General features: G+C 38.1%; 3 protein-coding genes across 14 annotated transcripts in view; all 3 read left to right on the top strand.

The window, feature by feature from the left end:
- Positions 1-18,163, top strand: part of LOC108112697 (protein kinase C, brain isozyme) — a 28,478-nt gene that overhangs the window by 6,958 nt on the left and 3,357 nt on the right. For 8 of the 11 annotated variants that reach the window (XM_017222912.2, XM_017222914.2, XM_017222916.2 and 5 more), the window contains exons 3-11: positions 390-416; positions 3,639-3,670; positions 3,734-3,813; positions 5,031-5,145; positions 16,302-16,430; positions 17,131-17,287; positions 17,343-17,691; positions 17,790-17,963; positions 18,028-18,119. In XM_017222912.2, coding sequence (XP_017078401.1) covers positions 390-416; positions 3,639-3,670; positions 3,734-3,813; positions 5,031-5,145; positions 16,302-16,430; positions 17,131-17,287; positions 17,343-17,691; positions 17,790-17,963; positions 18,028-18,119 — 1,155 coding nt within the window. Of the gene's footprint in view, positions 1-389; positions 417-3,638; positions 3,671-3,733; positions 3,814-5,030; positions 5,146-9,195; positions 9,308-16,301; positions 16,431-17,130; positions 17,288-17,342; positions 17,692-17,789; positions 17,964-18,027; positions 18,120-18,163 lie in introns of all 11 variants that reach the window. The other 3 variants (XM_017222917.2, XM_017222919.2, XM_017222918.2) reach the window with 3 other exon arrangements.
- On the top strand, positions 10,136-10,502 carry LOC108112700. Its single transcript, XM_017222922.1, has 2 exons — positions 10,136-10,224; positions 10,290-10,502. Exons 1-2 carry the CDS (start codon positions 10,143-10,145, stop codon positions 10,406-10,408), a joined length of 201 nt encoding a protein of 66 aa, XP_017078411.1. The 5' UTR covers positions 10,136-10,142; the 3' UTR covers positions 10,409-10,502.
- Positions 11,423-16,283, top strand: LOC108112699. Of its 2 annotated transcripts, XM_017222920.2 has the most exons (4): positions 11,423-11,799; positions 11,860-13,204; positions 13,265-13,937; positions 13,995-16,283. In XM_017222920.2, exons 3-4 carry the CDS (start codon positions 13,850-13,852, stop codon positions 14,123-14,125), a joined length of 219 nt encoding a protein of 72 aa, XP_017078409.1. In that variant the 5' UTR covers positions 11,423-11,799; positions 11,860-13,204; positions 13,265-13,849; the 3' UTR covers positions 14,126-16,283. The 2 variants fall into 2 exon arrangements, with proteins under 2 accessions (XP_017078409.1, XP_017078410.1); XM_017222921.2 differs by lacking the exons at positions 13,265-13,937; positions 13,995-16,283 and having other exon boundaries at positions 11,691-11,799; positions 11,860-12,066.

Genomic DNA, 18,163 nt, shown 5'->3' with positions numbered 1-18,163 from the left:
CGGGTCCCAAAGCTCAAGCTGCTGAAGCTAAAGAAAGCCAAGGAAAGCAAAAACAAAAAGCTAACCTGTGTAATATTTAATTTGGGTAAGGCTGCCAAAATCTGTCTTAATCCATTGTTGCTACCTACCAACCTAAAACAAACAGAGTGAGCTGCTGAACCAAAAAATAACACAACAAAAAAGAACACTGAAATTATTTGGGGTAACTTGTTTACTTTTTGGCCAAGTCCCAGTAGTCACTTCCTGGCCTGGCAGCAACCAGCATCCCCTTGGATTATAAATCAATTTCATGCGCATTAAATTTCCCTTCCTCAAAACCCCAGCTCAGTTACTAAAAAACAAAACTTATTTCTTGACATGAATTTTGAACAGAATTTTGGTTTTTCCAGCGGTTATCAGTCGGGATATGCATGGATGTAGGTATTTCAAAGGATATTCTACTTAATAAACCCCATCCTTGAGTATCTATCTAAGGCTAGAAAATCATTTTTCAAAAAAAAAAAAAAACGAAATCCATAGTAGAAATCTGCTCATTGAATTGGCTTCCAAGAAAGTTGGAGTCTGTCGCCCACACAAATTAATTAATTCGCCACTTAATATTCATAGTCAGAGTTGCCCTCCAACCACAGAGACACTTTGACGAGCAATTCCAGTGATATTAATTCATATTTAATAAACAAAGACACACTTTGTCACTCACTTACTTACTTTGCCGTTGACAATTTAAAGCCAACGACTAATGAATGGATATATCTCTGTATGTGGAAGTGGCACGAAATAAAACCAAGCCAATCTATTAAGCTAAGTCTTGTGACTCGCAGCTCGTCAACGCTTTTTCGGGCTCTTTAGCTAATTGCCGGCCAAGACATTTTGGCAATAATTAAATTAATTGCTATTTAAAATGCGCCACCAGACGCCAGCATCATCGATCTATGACCAAAAAAAAAATAAAAAACAAGAAAATTTTACGAACCAAACGTTCCCAAAAAAATTGAAACGACAAAAAAGTCAAGTCGTTTCTCGCTCTTTTCTGCGGCACTGCATCATTATTACACGTAATTAACGCGCTTTGACAGCAATACCAGCAAACAGGCTAAAAGGCCACGCCCACTGCTATAAACGCCTGTATTTTTTTTGGGTGGGGGGTCTAAAGAGGAGCGGGGGGCTGCCTGTCGTTTGGTTAGAGCTGCAGCTAATTAACAACTCCAGCCACTGTTACACTTGGTTTCGACTTTTAATTAATAGTGCGGGGACTTTGGGGGCACAAGCTACACGCACACCCCGTTCAGTGTTGCAAAAAGGCGTTGCAGGCACGTATCCGAGCCTCTCTGAAGGGGTGGTGTTCATGGGGCGTGGACTGGCAACGGTGAGCGGCAGCAAAGTGTCAACCGCCTTCTTTTGCGGGTAGCAGGTGAAACATTTGCCATGTTTACGGGCCCGTCATTTGCATAATAGCGCGGAAACTGAAAAGGTCACGATGGAAATTCCAGATAGAAACCCCCAAATACCCTGAAAAACATATCAATTTGCATTTTGCAAATGATAAGGGCGATATTATTAGGGGGGCTGGGATTAAATATAAGTCCTCCTCTGATTTGGGAATCACATTTGGGGAGTGCTTTTTCATGGAAATGTAATTTGGTTTTTGGTAGATTAAAGAAATTGATAATATTATATTAAGAAGTACATATGGAAATTCTAATTTAAATGAGATTTTAAATTAGTTACTACAAAGTTTATAAGCTTAATGCTAAAATGCCCAAACTATAAGCTTCCGAAAAGGCAAACTTTGTTGGCTAACCCAAACGGGAACCAATTAATTACCCTCAATCCCGCTTAATTAAAAAACAATCTAGTAATAACAAAGAACTAATTCTATCCAAATTAAACCCAAAACTGTTTGAATTTAGTTTTCCAGGACAAACTTCACTGTTTTTTTGATTAATTAACTTAAATTGCAAACATTCTTAACCCCTTTTGCCTTTGTGCCAGTTTTTTAGCGATGTTGGGAAATATGCGCTTAATTAAAAATTGAAATGCAACAAAAAAAGAGACGAAAAAAAAACCAGATGCCGTGAAAAAATAATTGTGTGGAGAGAAGAAGAGGAGGGGGAGCGGGGAAAGCATAGCTGGAATCATAGTATAACTGCAGGCGCGGGAAAATTGCTTTTTCACTTCATTTGATGGGCAAACAAAAACGTGGAAAAACCCAAGGGTAGAAAACTGAAAACAGCGAAAAGCCAGAAACAGACAACCTGGTCATCAGACAAAAGAATTAAAATTAAATGGGAAAAATGGTGGAAAATCGACGCAAAAATGGCAAAATGCGGGCTGCAACAGCAACGGCAACAAACGGAATTATGAAACGAGCCACAATTTCGCACTCGTTAGCAGCGATAACAAATCGCCCGATTTGTGTGAATTGTCCAAGTGGTTACGACCTAATCGGATCAACTTTGCTTTTGGCTTAACGGACCGAACTTTAACCGGGTTTCTGGTCCTTTCGTGCTGAAACTTATTCAACTGCAGTTGCAAAAGTTGGCCAAACAGTTTCCTCGCCACCTCAAATTGCTCCTTCTATAAATTATATATATATACTATATACAATATACTATATACTATATATATATGCGTTTTCCCCATCGTGCATGTGAATAATTTGCCTTGTCCCAAATTGCAGTCTGGACAGCTTAGGGTTTGGGGTTGGCGAAGCGGTCTGTGGTCAAGTCATTTATGGTTTAGGTTTGGGACACGGGCTGGGAGCGGCTCACGTAAGCCTTAGCCTTTTGGACCTACAACAGGTTCTGGCCATTAACCAGTAGCCCGGATTGGTGTCCTAAATGGCTTTAAGTTTTCAATTTAAATGGGCAAACTTTCAGTCACGTTCTTAGTATTTAAGGCGGGCATTTAAATAGTTTACAAATTTCTTTAGATTTTTTATTTAAGTTGACTAGAGCTAGAAGGCCATAAAAAGCAATAAATTAATAAAGAAGATAAACAATTTAAAGCTTGAATTAATAATATAATTTAATCACTTAATATATTTGATACATTATTGATTTAATTTATAAAAATTGTTTGTGGCTTTCCGCTGGGCATATTTTTTAATATAGTAGCAGTCATGATCATGAAAAGCAAAGCCATAACTTGTGGCTTTTTATACATTTTTAATTCCAAATAATCAGTATATGGCTATAAAGTATTTAAGGCATTAAACTTTTAAAAATGCATAATAAATATTTTAATTTAAATAAGTCATCAAATAGTCAAGCTAAACTCAATGACCATTTAATCAGTTGATAAAATCTATAAAACCCAACTTAATAAGCTAAAATTAAACATTATTTCGTATATAAATACTAAAGTAAGGTACATAATTTCCTTTACAGTAGTCACTATAATTTAAAAAAACAAACAGCTTGACATTTAAGCCAGTCTTTACTGCTCAGCTTGTATAAGCTGCCTGTCATGTATTTATATTGATTAATTTTAAACGGCCCAAGGGGCCACAGCGATTGGTTTCCCCCTGCCTCTACCATATTGATTAATGGTATATTAAATATTTATGCTAATTGATGTAATGGCTGTAAAAATATACCTCTGCGAATGCAAATTGATGTTGTTTTTCTTTGTTGCAGGGGATTTGGAAAGCAAGGATTTCAGTGCCAAGGTAAGGGTTTCCCCCCTACGACACCAACAATCAGCGATTAACTCTTCTTTTCTTCGAGTGCAGTTTGCTCGTATGTGGTGCACAAGCGATGCCACGAATATGTCACCTTCATCTGTCCGGGCAAGGATAAAGGCATCGATTCGGTAAGTGCGCACCAACACATATGCTAAACAGAATAAATATATATATATATATATATAGAGAGAGAGTAGTATGTGTGTGTGCAGGATACGGCACCCGACTGCAGTTCCATGTGCGTTATGGCGTTGGGTGGGCATTGTGGGACTCCTACATATTTGCATTGCTTTTAGTCTTTGTGGGCTCTGTCAAATTAAACTGTCATTTGGATTTTCGGTTATGCCGGCTCTCTGTCCGTCCGTTTTCCGCCTGTCCGTCCGTAAGTTCGTCCATCCCAAAAAGTCCCAGCTGTCATGTCCTCTCGTCTCATGTCCCAGGCTGGCCTGTCAACTTTGCTTTGCCAGCTAAGCAGACTTGGGCTAAAAATGCGAGTTTTCCCCTCCTGTCCACCGGGGGTTTTCCTTTTTTTTTTGCCCTGTCGGGTTATGGAAAATGTCATTTGGATTTTTCCGCATACAGCAAGCTCTCTACGCTGTGTGTTTATTCAGACAAACCGCAAGCACCCAAAGAAATGTTTAAGGAATAATTTATAGTTTTTAATAGTTTTATTTTAGGTTTAAATTTAGTTTGTTAAAAGGAGAATTCTTACAGTTTTTGTGGTTAACTCAAAGCCACCTTATTTGGCGTCTTATTTGACCTATTTGCTTACCAACTTTAAAGAATTTTCTCCAAGTGCACTGCTGACTGTCTAAAGGAAAATATTCTGATGGGGGAGACAGCAAAATATGGCAGGAATATAGAGAAAAGAGTCTCAGATGGATTGGCTTTTAGGATGGGACAGCAGCTATGAAATGAGGTAGTTGTTTTTCATTTTCCAGACTTAAAATTCAGCCACCCAAAACGCACATGGAAAATGCAGAGCAAAGAATAGATATTCTTAAGATAAAATGCAGTTGCAAACTTACACTAAACTTAAGTAGAGTTTGTCATTTGTTATTGTTTTTCAAAAGCGAAAGTTTGCCGCGAACTTGTTAATTTGTCATTGTGCTGTGTTGATTTATCATGAACAAAATTTGTACTTTGTATTCTTTTCCATGTGTGCATCCACCAAAATCAAATCAAAAATATAAAAACTCAACTCAATTCGCTGTCCAACTCACGCTGTCACGAAACCACGCACCAAAAATATATAAAAAAAAAAACCAACAAAACAAAAATATATTCGCAATCGAAATTGAAATTGTTAAAACCACCAAAAAAAAACAAAAAAATCAATATAAAGGATTCACCAAAAACTCAACACAATTTCGAGCCATTCACATACGCAGGACCCACGTTCTGCGATCATTGTGGTTCCCTGCTGTATGGCATTTACCACCAGGGTCTCAAATGCTCAGGTAACCCCCAAAAACCCCGAAATTAACAAACCCCCCTAAAAGCTAGAACCCTTTCTTTCTCTTAACAACCCAAAAAAACAAAAATGAAAACCCAATAAGTGTTTCTCCCCTCCGGCTTCTAACTTCTATCTCTAAACACAAAAGTTTTTTCGCTTTTCTCTCTTTCACTTAACTTTTAATCCTTTTCCGACCAAAAAAATAAAACCCTTTACTGACATTGTGTAAATAATGATGATAATGTGTACGTGTGTGTGTGTGTGTGTGAGCTTGTGTCTGTGTGTGTGTGGGAATTAAATTTTAAACGCAATTTGACCTGGTCAACAACCAGGAGAAACTTTCTTTTGCAGGCCCTAAAAAGTTAATTATTTAAATTGTTTTACCTACAAACTTACAGATATCCTCCTCGTATATATGGCCGCACCTTTGTAAATATGTCGATACACCCAGCAAAGGCTTCCTGTATTTTCTTTCTTTTTTTTTCGTATATTGTTTGCCTGCTCTTCACTTTCCCGTAACCGAAGCGCACTGAAAGTTTTCTCTGTGTTTGCCACGTGTATGCCCACTTTCCGCCCGCTTTACCTCAGCCCTCTAGCCCGTTTTCCAACCAATTCATTTGCATAATTATGCACATGCCAGGGATACTCGGAGGATTCTAGTCGTTTGGGGGCAAACTAAGTTGCCAAACAATGCTGCTGTCATTTGTTTAGAAATTTTCGAGTACAGCTGCCCTGTGTTATAAATATAATTTTAATGTGTTTTTTGGCCGACTAACAAATTGTAAAAGTGACATAGATAAAAAGTTTTACATTTTTTTGAAGTCCTGCTTCAAGGTTGTTACCTAAATGTTTGGAATTCTTGATCCTTTTAATAGCAAAAAGTTTTCGTAAATATTTTTACAGGTTTATGGGACAAGTTAAAGGTTTTTAGGCTAGAAGCTTGTACTATAGTGGAACTAAAACAGAGAGATATTAGAATGAAAAGAAACCGAAAAGTGAGTCTACTAATAAAATTTCAAAAAGAAACTTTTCGAACTCTAATAACAAGCCAAAGACAAATAGTAATTTTGTAAATTTCATTTCTATCTATTGATTAAAAAGTTCAAATAGTTTTCCATTCAAAAGTTCGTCGAGTAAGGTGTTGCCCCTTTAACTACCTTTCAAGCCACTTTATCTGACTTGCTCCTTAAGTACCATTTTCGGGTTACCTGCAACAAGGAACTACTTTACTCTACAAGGAACTACAACTAACTACTTTAGAACCTCTTCTATGTGGCTTGTCAGTGGGTCTGGCAATTAATTCAGAGCCATGGCAACTGGCTTAATTAGAACGAGTCAAGTGTAAACACCAAATGCAGAGGCAATAAGAGAGCATTCTGCGAATTGAAAACTCAAATGTCACATCCATCTGTTCCATCAAGTGTGATGATGCCATGGCCATGGCAACCTAGTACGTATGATATTTGCCTCTGGAAAATGCTTAACTCACTCACAGACAAGTGGCTTTTCCTTTTGGCAAAGTGTGTATGGGTGTGTGTGTGTTTGAGAAATACAATCTCGGCCCAATAAGCTTAAATGTTACCATTGTCAGTGCGATATCTTTTGGCTCTATATTGCCAACCTCCCTGCCGACCCATCTGCTCATCAAATCGGATCAAATTTATTGCGACAGGTGTAGGCAAATCAATTTTTGCCAAAGTTTAGCTTCACACCTCTGAACTGAATCGATGGGGATTGCCACAATAAAAAAATTTGATTGTAATTTTCTACTTGAAGCGGAAATTGAAAACAAATGCAGTTAGGGCCATTAGAAAATGCTATCAGATGGCAAGTCGGATCCATCAACGGATATGATATGACCACATTTTGAGAGCCCATATGACCAACTCTGCTTATCTGGGTTGTCGGAATAAATGACATGGCAATTTATATTTGCCAACATTCAGCCCACCCCACTAATTTCTTATCGGGCATCAGTTGCTAATATGCCAGCAGTTATAGTATATATATATTTCCTATATATACACGAAAAAATATTACATTCAATGGAGTAATGGAGGCTGCCATCCATTCAGCTAGCTGATGATGATGATGATAGCGGGAGAGATATGGAAAAGTGGAGCGCCAGGATTTCCCAATGGCGGGGCACAAATTTGTTAGGTGACAGCAAGCGACGCAAGGAATGCTGTGATAAATTTACGCTGCAAATATTTTTTACACAACAATTTCTCTCTCTGGCACGTGGCAAATAAGTAGGCGTCAAATGGGGGGCGTGTTAGCCAAATGAAATTCTATCTAAGTGTATGTGTGTGTGTGTGTGTGTGCGTGGGCCAAAAAAGATTTATTGGGAAATGTCTGATGGGGTGTTTGTTTACGATGCTTTCATGTGGCAGATACTCGTACTGTGACGTAATGATAAGAATAAAGCACACCATTTAATACAGTCGAGCTTCAATGGCTTGAATCTTTATGCGGGGCGTAATAAATTGGTTTAGTATATAAACATTGGATTTAAATTGGTTTACAAAGTCGGAGATTTATTTTCTGGAAAGTAATTGGGATCAGAAAAAATCCTTTTTTTGTTATGTATTTGAGGAAAAAAGTTAAATATATATTTATTCGTATATAAAACATACAAAAAGAAACTACAAAATCTATATTACTTTTACTGAAGCCACACTGTATATCCAAAATATTCCACAATGTCAAGGGTCTCGATTCGAGTGTCAACACCTGTGGCTATCCAAGGGTCCCTCAAAGGCGATTCCAATTGGAGGCCACACACATACACACCCACACACGTGTTTACCTTCAATGCGATTGCATTTTATCCAAACAAATCCACCACTACTACCACCATCGACGCCCACATACATACACCCTCGCGGCCTTGAGCATGCCCGCCAAAGTATGCAACAACTTTTTTCGTTGCGCCGCTGCCAAGGCCGTTCGTTTGGCTGAGTGTGTTTGCTTTTCGTTGGTGTTTGTCTTTTGGTAGCAAAAGGATATTAATGGCTGAGCAGCTGTTGAACCTTGGCAGAGACAAACAACAAATTGCCAAAGCCTCTCCCCCAAAAAATAAGCGGAGGTCCTTACAAGTATGTACAATATGTATGTATATAGAGGGAAACTACTACTCAGTGAAGATGCTCATGCAGGCGCATAATGCTATCAAATGTCCTTGCCTTCAGGCGCCACCCACCGCAAAACTGACACAACAATCGACTCGCTTGTGTGTGGGTAAAAAAACAAAAAACGAGAAATAACCTTAAAGTTTTTAGCCAATGTCACGTGTGGAAGACATTCTTTTTTCCACAGAGGGTAAGAGCTCCTTGAAAAGGATTAGGCAGCAATTGTCTTTCTCTGCAACCTTCGCTGCTTACTTATGTTCTCCCATATAATGTATGTATATATATATATATGTCTGTGTATATATATGTCGTTGTATATAGCCACTCATCACACTGCCACCATAAACCCTCTCACATTTTCATTTGATTTCGCTGTTTGTGACATGTGACGGCCAACTTGCAACTCAATTAACGTCGCGTTTATTTCATTAGCACGAAAGCAAACTGCAGCAGTGGAAAGCAGCTGGATTAAAACCCCCAAAAGTGGGTGAATTTTCAGGGGGAAACGCTGTTGAATTTGACTCTGAAAGTTTTCCGTTTTGCTTTCTAGAAATTTAAAGGGGATTTAATTGGGCAACTAAACTGTATGAATCTTACTTCTTATTCTTATTCTCTAAAAACAATATTTGTTTATAATTTTAACTTCCATAAAACTTTATTCTAATCATCACTCTCAAACATCATAAATCCCACAATCAATGTGAATAGTAGAAACTTATAGATCATTTTTATTAGTATCAGCTTTTTGTTGCTCATTTAGTGTGTCCTTCAGCTCATGTTGTTGCCGTAATCCTTTGTGTTAAGTTGCAAATGCACTTATTTTTATGTAGCTTTTATGAACACCTAAACCTATGCCCTGCGTTAATTTTCCATTAGTTTTCTCTTCCAATTCGTATTCGAAACCGAAATAAAAAATCGGTCAGGCTCATCAAATGCCACACAAATGGCAGAATGTCACCTTCCTGTCGCCGACGTTCTGCGATCATTGTGGGTCTCTTTTGCACGGCATCACGCACAAGGGTCTCAAGTGTCGAGGTAAAGTCTCTTAACTAAAGTCTCCCCCTATATAGCATATATAGTATATAGCATATAGCAGTATAGTATATATATACCACCCGAAAGTGTCCCAACTCATTTGCATTTTTTGGCGGCGTTTGTCGCAGAGTTTTTAGATTGTTGCAATTTACAATTAGCAGCGCTTTGTTCCCCGCTCAAGTGTGCACTTGTCTTTGTGTTTGTGTTTGCCACAGCGTGTGTGTGTGTGTTTGCGTGTGTGAGTGTGAGTGTTTTGCACACTTGGGCGAACTGTTTGTTGTTGTTGCTTTTGTCACTGTCGCCGACAAGTTTCCCGCCAGCGTTTTTCCCGCTTTTCCTTTCACCCCCAACATTACATTTTGTCTTGCCAACTGCCCGCACTTGCTTTTCTTTTCGTTTTTCGTTGACATTCTTGAAAAACTTGTTAATTTTCACGTTATTGCAAGTGCATGTCGAGTTTGTCGAGGCTACTTAATAAATGTTTACTAATTTTAAAAGCCCTAGAAAATATTTACAAACTCATAGAGTACATATTTAAGCTTCTATCAGTTCCATTTAGCGAAGCAGTTTCCAAGCTGTTTGCCTTCGGCGTGGGCTATTAAGGTATATAAATGTGCAAAGGGGTTCGGTTTGCCTTTTTTTGGGGCAAACAAATAATTGAATTACGCGCCATACAAAAGGTCACCTGCCCTTGAGGTAATGCAAATCTTAAACCTTATCCAATGCGTTTTAGTCAATCTTAATCCAAGAAATTAATTTTCCATGCCATCTCATATAAAACCCTCTGGAAAATTGATAGTCTAATCAGTGGACTTAGTAGTTAGTTTACAAAAAGATGGTTTGCTATTTGAAGTTTCTTCTGCTGGCAGTTATTTTGTTCCTTAGTATTGACTGTATCGTGGGTCCGCCATATAGAAGTGAGAGATCAAAGTCTATTAAGTCAGTAAATGGATTCATAATACAATATTTAACATTTTTTCAGAATGCGGTGAAGGACTCGGGTTTTGTACTCCAGTTCGGAACCGTTGCAAGGTCATAGCTCCTCCCACTGAATGCCGTGACCAGGAGAAATGCTGTTCGAGGAATGTTGGTTCGGGCTAAAATGATTTTATTTATGAAGTAAAATCTTTATTCAGACATTATTGTCATGATCCTATGAATAACTGATATATTCATTTCATTTTTTTTGGGAATTGTTCTTGAATATTTGCTTCTGCTAGAAGCTATTCCAACTTGGGCAGCTTAATAGGAGGAGCATATCCTTGTTATTACTATAATCTGCTCATCAATGATATTATCTACCTCAGGGAGGTGTCGGCCTAAGAACTTTCCTTGTCCTCGAATTTCAAACAAGTGTTATGGCCCAAGAACAAAGTGCTGCTTATGGTGCAGCTATGAATGGAATAAACTTCAAGTTCTTTTTGGTTCTCTTTGCAATCCCTTCGTCATTCTTGAAGTCAGCTTATGTATATATAAATTATATATAAAACACAATAATTTTAAACATAATATAAAGTAAAGACTTAAACTAATGAATTTAGCATGGTAGTGGTATTCTGAAACTAAGGAGATAACTTTTTTAACTAGTCAGCAAAAATGGTTGAATACTTCAAGATCTTGCTCGTGGCAGTTTTTCTGGTTCTCAATATGGACTTCCTGCTTTCCTCAGTGTTAACAAGAAGTAAAAGCTTTACAATTTCAAGTAATAATGATTTAACAGCTTAAGCCATATTTCAGCATGTGGAATAGGAAGGTGTGTTTTGGTTACAAATGAGTGCCCAAAAATTAATGATAAATGTAAGAGGAGAAACGAGAAATGTTGTCGAGTAAGGCTGCACTACGAACGCACTGCTGAGTATGAGACAATGAAGAAACAGAAGTTGGAAAATCAAAAATTGGAGAATCAGAAATTGGAAAATCAAATTTCGGAAAATCAGAAAGTTGAAAATCAAAAATTGGAAAATCAGAAATTGGAGAATCAGAAAATGGAAAGTCCAAAAGTCCAAAATCAGGAATAAAAAAGTTAGAAATTGTACAAAATTTTCCCATGTAGAAAATTTGTATTTTCTGGAAAATTTCAAGTTAATGTCAATAAAATCAAAACTATAAGTAATAAATTTCAATTAAAAAGTACTTAAAAATTGTCATACTACTACATTTATTATTATATAATTGGAAACTTAAGTTTATATATGGTTTATCGAAAAAATTGACCAAGTTTTATATCTTAGAGCTTAACTACCAACCAACACGTAGACATAGATCAAAGGTTATTCTAGCATTAATATCCATTAAAATCGCCATGAAGCCATGCTTTAAGCCAATTTGAAACCAGGAAATGTAATTTGCATGACAATAGGTATAAAAGAACCCCTAATAAGTCAGCTAGTCATGTTCTTCAGCGAATTAAACAAAGATGATTGGCTACCTAAAGATCTTCCTGCTGGCTGCTCTTCTGTCGTTGGTCCTTGATCCTACCTATGGACAAGCTCGTTAGTACAACCATTCAATGGGCTGCTGTACACTCTGCTAAATTTTTAACTATATTTTAGCATGCGGAAATAATGGCTATTGTGCCCAGATCTCCAATCCGTGTCGACAGATACCAGGAACCTGTCCAGAAGGAGAAAAGTGCTGCCAAGATAGGCGCAAGGGACGAAGTGCTTAGTTGCTTTCATAATCCTTAAGTTTATACATCACACAAGGATTTAAAATCTGGAAGATGTATTAATAAAAAAATTATTTTCTTTCCTACCAAAGTAATTCAACTTTTGGTAGCTAAAGCTTTCTAACTTGTGACCCAAGAAATGGCGTCGCTTTATATGGAAATAGTTTAAATATTTTACGCTTCTTTCATATGGCATTTTGCATGGTTATTTTGTCATACAGTTAGAGGTCAACTGACCGTGGCGATAGTAATCAGCTGTATTAGAAGAGCGCTGGCGTGGTTTCATACCACAGATGTTGGTAACAGGTGTTGGTAACAGATGTTGGTAACTCTGGGAAGTGTAATTACCACAATGGCGATTGCCAGCTGCGTTGCATTTTCGCTGGTAGCCTACGCCAACATTTCCCGGTTCCGTTCTATTTCTTTTCGATCGAGTTCCCAGTCCCAAACAAGTTCAAAGTTTTAGCTCAAGTACGCGTGCATCTCGCAAGTATTGCGATTCGATAACGAAAGTTTTAAATAAAAAATACGCCACAGCTTAAACCGGGAGTTGTAGTGGAAAAACTGAGAGTCGTCCCGACTTCGAGAGTATCCCGGCCAGCAGGCCAAAAGCAAGTTATTTATTTTTTTGGTTGGATTGGCAAGATTTCACCCCGGGGGAAAAATCCTAGAAGCCCCAAAACATTTTCGGGGAACAATCTTAAGGTTGTGCCCAGTTAGCAGTACGGAAAGCCGCTTACGTACAGAGGAGTACTCCCATGAGCGGTAGGTGTACCTAACCTGGCACCAAGGAATGCGAATGCAAACCTAACCTTTTCGCATACCTTGCACTTCAGCACCAACCTTGCCCAATGTACCCAGGCACGGGAAATCTTTCGATGCGCACACGCGCTGATGTGCACAGCAACAGCCTTACCTCCGATGCACCTAGGCACACATTTTGAAATGGAAAAGGAAATTTTAAAATATAAGGAAGCAAATATTAATTAGTTTATAAACGCGTAGATGAAGATCAAAGGTTATTATGGCATTAATATCCATTAAAACAGTCATGAAGCCATGCTTTTAGCCAATTTGACACAAGGAAATGTAAAAAGTATAAAAGAGCCCCTAATAACTCATCTAGTCATGTTCTTCAACGTATCGAACAAAGATGATTGGCTACCTAAAGATCTTCGTGGTGGCTGCTCTTCTGTCGTTGGTCCTTGATCCTACCTATGGACAAGCTCGTTAGTACAACCATTCAATGGGCTCCTGTACACTCTGCTAAGTTATTAACCATGTTTTAGCATGCGGAAATGATGGCTTTTGTAAACCGATCTCAATTCGGTGTCCAATGACAAACGGGACCTGTCCAGATGGAAAAGTGCTGCTTTGATATGAGAAAATGGATGAAGGGTTGAAATTGCTTCCATAATCCTTAAGTTTAGACATCACACGTGGATTTAAAATGTAGAAGATGTTTGATTAAAAAATTATTTTACTTTCCTAACTTGTGACCCAAGAAATGGCGTCGCTTTATATGGAAATAGTTTAAATATTTTACGCTTCTTCCATATGGAATTTTGCAAACCTATTTTGTCATACAGTTAAGAATATAATTCTAAGCAGTTAAGTTTTAATAATTTGTTTATTCCACCTTTTACCTAACTGTCTTGGAAGAGTTAAAGGTTGTCATATAATATGAGGTGTCTAAGATAGATGGCCAACTTCTTGACAGAACTTCAGCTTAGCTTGATTTTTAGTATTACTTAAGGGAAGGGCAAGGAAGTTAGAAGAAACTAAATAAATTATATAAAAATAATTTCATTTGTCATGCTTAAAATTATAAAAACTTCTTACGAAAATGAAAAACAAACAATTTATATATCACCATGAATAGGGATGGTTCTTTTTTAAATACATTTCTTCTGATATCCTTGCTGGCCATTATAGGCTATGTTAGAGCACCAGATCATGACCGTGAGTGATCAAAAACCAAGTTAACTTTTTTTATATATATTATTTAAACCATTTAAGCGGTATGCGGTCCAATGGGACGGTGCTGGACCGTCAACAAATGGTTTGGGAAGTTTAGGCAGACAAGATGTGTTCCTTGCAAAAAGCCGAATAAATATGTAATGGATATACTTGAAAAAAGAACGTATTAAAACACAATGTAAAAGCACAATAAAAGTTTTTTTGATGAAATTATTTCCTAAAACGTAAAAAAGTTAAATTTTGGCTTAAAAACAGAAGCGCTTAGCTCCTACAAACTTTCACGTTAACTAGACTGTTAAAAGTTTTTTTAAGCTTTAAAATGTCAATTTCTTTAAAAATGATATGTAATTTGAATTAATATTATCTAGTCACACTACGTTTAGCTATTATTTTTATAAACTAACTTTGTCAAGCCTTTTAAAGCAATAAATTTGTACAATCACAAGAAGTCACTTCTAAAACTCCAGATGGTCAAGTATCTAAAATTAGCTGTGATGATAATCCTAGTCACCTATCTTGGTGTTCTTTCTGCTCAAAAAAGATTCACAAGTTGGTAAATTTCTTAAGATTTTTAAACATAATCAAAACTCAATGACAATTTTTAGGATGTAGTTTTAAGTTTTGCATGCCATTGGATGAAATATGTGACAATCCTAGATCATTCCGATGTAGTCAACTACAAAAGTGCTGCTTTTTGGGAGAAACAAAAGGGAGGAATAAAAGGTGAAATGTAAACAGATTTTTTTTTTGTTAATTTTTAACTACTTAATAAAATTGTCAGCTGAGCATTGAACTAAAACGATGCAGTGTTAGTTTTTATTTAAAAAATGTAAATCAAATTTACTCTGCAAACCTTACTTGCGGTTAAACTTGTTTTCAAACTTCGTTATTTTTGCCATATCAAGCAACTCTGAATCTTTTCGTCTAAAACGTTTCATAAGTTCTTTTATGTTAATAAATGAACAATAAAGGCTGCCAGGATGGACTTTGCTTACCCAAATACTTTTCACTGAAAAACATACGTAGACAAAATCCACTTCAGGCCCGCTTTTTATTTTATTCATCGCTTAAGCAAAGGTTACATAGAACACAACCAACAAATTTCCGAATAAAGTCATAAACTTAATATAACCAAAAAACATTTCCAATTTTTAAAACCGCAAAATATTTTTAGCTCAGCAAATAAAACTTTTTACTGATCCCCAAAAACTGCAGAAATTCCCCTGATATATGCGAAAATAGTATATGCAAACGTCATGGGAATACAAATACATATGTATGACTGCAAGGATACCACACAAAATGGAGGCCACATTATGAATACACACTCATATCGGCGTGTTTGTTTTTTCCCGTGTGTGTGTGTGAGTGTTTTTTTTACACCACGCCAAAGGAAACCCTTTTTTTTTGTTTTGCCTTTGTGTACACATTTTTGCACATTCTGTGCTGACCGACATGCCACAAGGCAGCCCCGCAAAACGTAACTTAAATATCACGCATACGCAGGGCAAGCTGGACATTACGTATACGCAACGTTCGCTTGAATGAAATTAAGACCCCGACAAGGGTGGCGGGCAGTAAGAAGCAAAAGTAATTTTACACTTCACCAAAGCGGAATGTTTGCCGGGGCAACAAAAAAAAAAAAGAAAAGAAACCGAAAGGAAAAGTCTGGGAAAGCGGATATGTGAGAGGAAACTGAAGCAATCGACAGAAACAGGATGATGCCCATTGATGCCCTATGATGGCCGCTGATGATGGCAAAGTGTTTTAATTGAAAACAAAAAAAAAGCAAAAAAAAAAAAAACGTATTTCATGAAAATGAAAAGCAATTCGATTTTAGCGAATAATTTCCAATTGAACGCTTGCCACTTGTCAGAGTCAGAAGTGTAGCTGGCAGCGGCATGGAGATGCAACAGTTTGTCAATTTCCGCTGGCAGTGAAATGGGGGAAAAACAAGCTGGGCCGTTGGGTGGGAAATTGGGTTGGGTTTTATTTACTGATTGGTTTTGCCAGAGAGCAGCTGCAGGGCAGATTAATCGACAGAATATCCCACAGGTAAACATTAGTTTTCAACAACGGACACGGTAAGTACTACACATTTGCTCTCTGTGAGGCTGTACCTCACTTAGCTGTGTGTGTATGTGTGTGTGTGTGTGTGACTGTACTGTGTGAGTGTGCGTCTGTGTGTTTGTGCTATGTTCCACTTTACCATCCAAACTCATGTCTATCAATCCCACTAACCAAAAACTCTATTAGCAAACCCTATACCTTCTTGACCTTTAAACTAATATCTGAAACTATAAATATAAAAAAAATGTGAAATAATTTTCGTTTAACATCCCTCAGCATGTGACATGAACGTGCATGCCCGCTGCAAGGAGAACGTGCCAAGTCTCTGCGGATGCGATCACACGGAGCGGCGGGGTCGCATTTATCTGGAGATCAATGTCAAGGAAAATCTGCTAACTGTCCAGAGTAAGTGGCCCTCAAGCCAGCGGAATACAAATTTAAGCCGCTTAAGCATTGTTACCAATTATGGACGAACGTTCTAAGTTTCTTTCTTTTTTTTTCTTTGCTTTTGCCTTTGGGCCAAGAGTGGGCGAAAAGTTTACAGAATATAAGGGCAACTGGGCGGGGGGGAGAAGAAAAAAAAAAAGAAACAAAGAAATTATGCCCCGGGAAGCCGCAAAGTTTCCCAAGCAACGCGCTTAAAATGTTACATCTTCTGCACAGTCTTTGCGCCTTTGTATATTTCTTCGTTCTCTGCTCTACGTTCCGTTTCGTTTCGCTTTTCCTGTTTCTTGGGAAAAGCCTTCTTCTCGACCGAAAGTTGCAAGTCCTTTTGGGCTCCTGGGAAAATTGCTTACGATTTGCATTAATTCATTATGCGCGCTTAAGGAAATTCTCCGTATTCGTTCTCCTTCGTTAGCCGCAAATGCCACATAATGAATACCAAACTAGAATGCAGTTGTAGCAGAACAAAGGTGTGGAGGGGAACGAGCTGGGGTGTCCTCATCCAGGGCACAATGCTTTGTTCATGCCCAGGAGCATATTTCACGTAATTTCCGTAACTGCTTTGTGGTCTGGGAGTTTTCACTCAACCAAGATGGGTCCTAATTGACTGCTTATGCCACAGATGTTTGCACTATCCACATTCTATTGTCCTGATTTTCAGTCAAGGAGGGTCGCAATCTCATACCAATGGATCCCAATGGACTAAGCGATCCATATGTCAAGGTCAAGCTAATACCAGATGACAAGGATCAGTCGAAGAAGAAGACTAGAACCATTAAGGCTTGCCTGAATCCTGTCTGGAATGAAACACTCAGCTAGTAAGTTATAGTAACTAATTCGTATATATTTATTAAAAAACGTTCCTTTTTCTAGTGATCTAAAACCCGAAGACAAGGATCGACGCATCCTGATCGAAGTATGGGACTGGGATCGCACTTCACGCAATGACTTTATGGGCGCTCTGTCCTTCGGCATCTCGGAAATCATCAAGAACCCCACCAATGGCTGGTTCAAACTGCTCACCCAGGACGAGGGCGAGTACTATAATGTGCCATGTGCGGATGATGAGCAGGATCTCCTAAAGCTCAAGCAGAAACCTTCCCAAAAGAAGCCCATGGTGATGCGCAGCGATACGAATACGCATACGTCGTCCAAAAAGGATATGATCCGGGCTACGGACTTTAATTTCATCAAAGTTCTGGGCAAGGGATCGTTTGGCAAGGTGGGTAGTTAATATAACTTTTTCCACAAATACTCTTCAAGAATTTTTCTAATATATTTCCTTATAACTCCCCTTCCCTAATTTAATCACACCCTTAGGTTTTGCTAGCTGAGCGCAAGGGTAGCGAGGAGTTATATGCCATCAAGATACTAAAAAAAGATGTGATTATCCAGGACGATGATGTGGAGTGCACCATGATCGAGAAGCGTGTCCTGGCTCTGGGTGAAAAGCCACCTTTCCTGGTCCAACTACACTCCTGCTTCCAGACAATGGTGAGTTTGGCATTGGCAAGAGTGCAAGATCAAGATCCAAAAATCAAGAAAACCTTCCTTTCAGGATCGTTTGTTCTTTGTGATGGAGTATGTGAACGGCGGGGATTTAATGTTCCAAATCCAACAGTTTGGCAAGTTCAAGGAGCCAGTGGCTGTGTAAGAGCCTTGAAAAGACTTCAGTTTTAATTTGTAGTTACTAT

This window comes from Drosophila eugracilis, unplaced genomic scaffold (genome assembly GCF_018153835.1).
Source record: "Drosophila eugracilis isolate 14026-0451.02 unplaced genomic scaffold, ASM1815383v1 contig_90, whole genome shotgun sequence".
Lineage (NCBI taxonomy): Eukaryota > Metazoa > Arthropoda > Insecta > Diptera > Drosophilidae > Drosophila > Drosophila eugracilis.
The sequence above is the reverse complement of the archived record's forward strand: the minus strand, read 5'-3'. Positions and strand labels throughout refer to the sequence as shown.

Coding starts and splice junctions, on each gene's coding strand:
- LOC108112699 (XM_017222920.2), top strand. CDS start 13,850: ATGAATAGGGATGGTTCTTTTTTAAATACATTTCTTCTGATATCCTTG. Junction 13,938..13,994: donor TAGAGCACCAGATCATGACC/GTGAGTGATCAA, acceptor AAACCATTTAAG/CGGTATGCGGTCCAATGGGA.
- LOC108112700 (XM_017222922.1), top strand. CDS start 10,143: ATGGTTTGCTATTTGAAGTTTCTTCTGCTGGCAGTTATTTTGTTCCTT. Junction 10,225..10,289: donor CGTGGGTCCGCCATATAGAA/GTGAGAGATCAA, acceptor ACATTTTTTCAG/AATGCGGTGAAGGACTCGGG.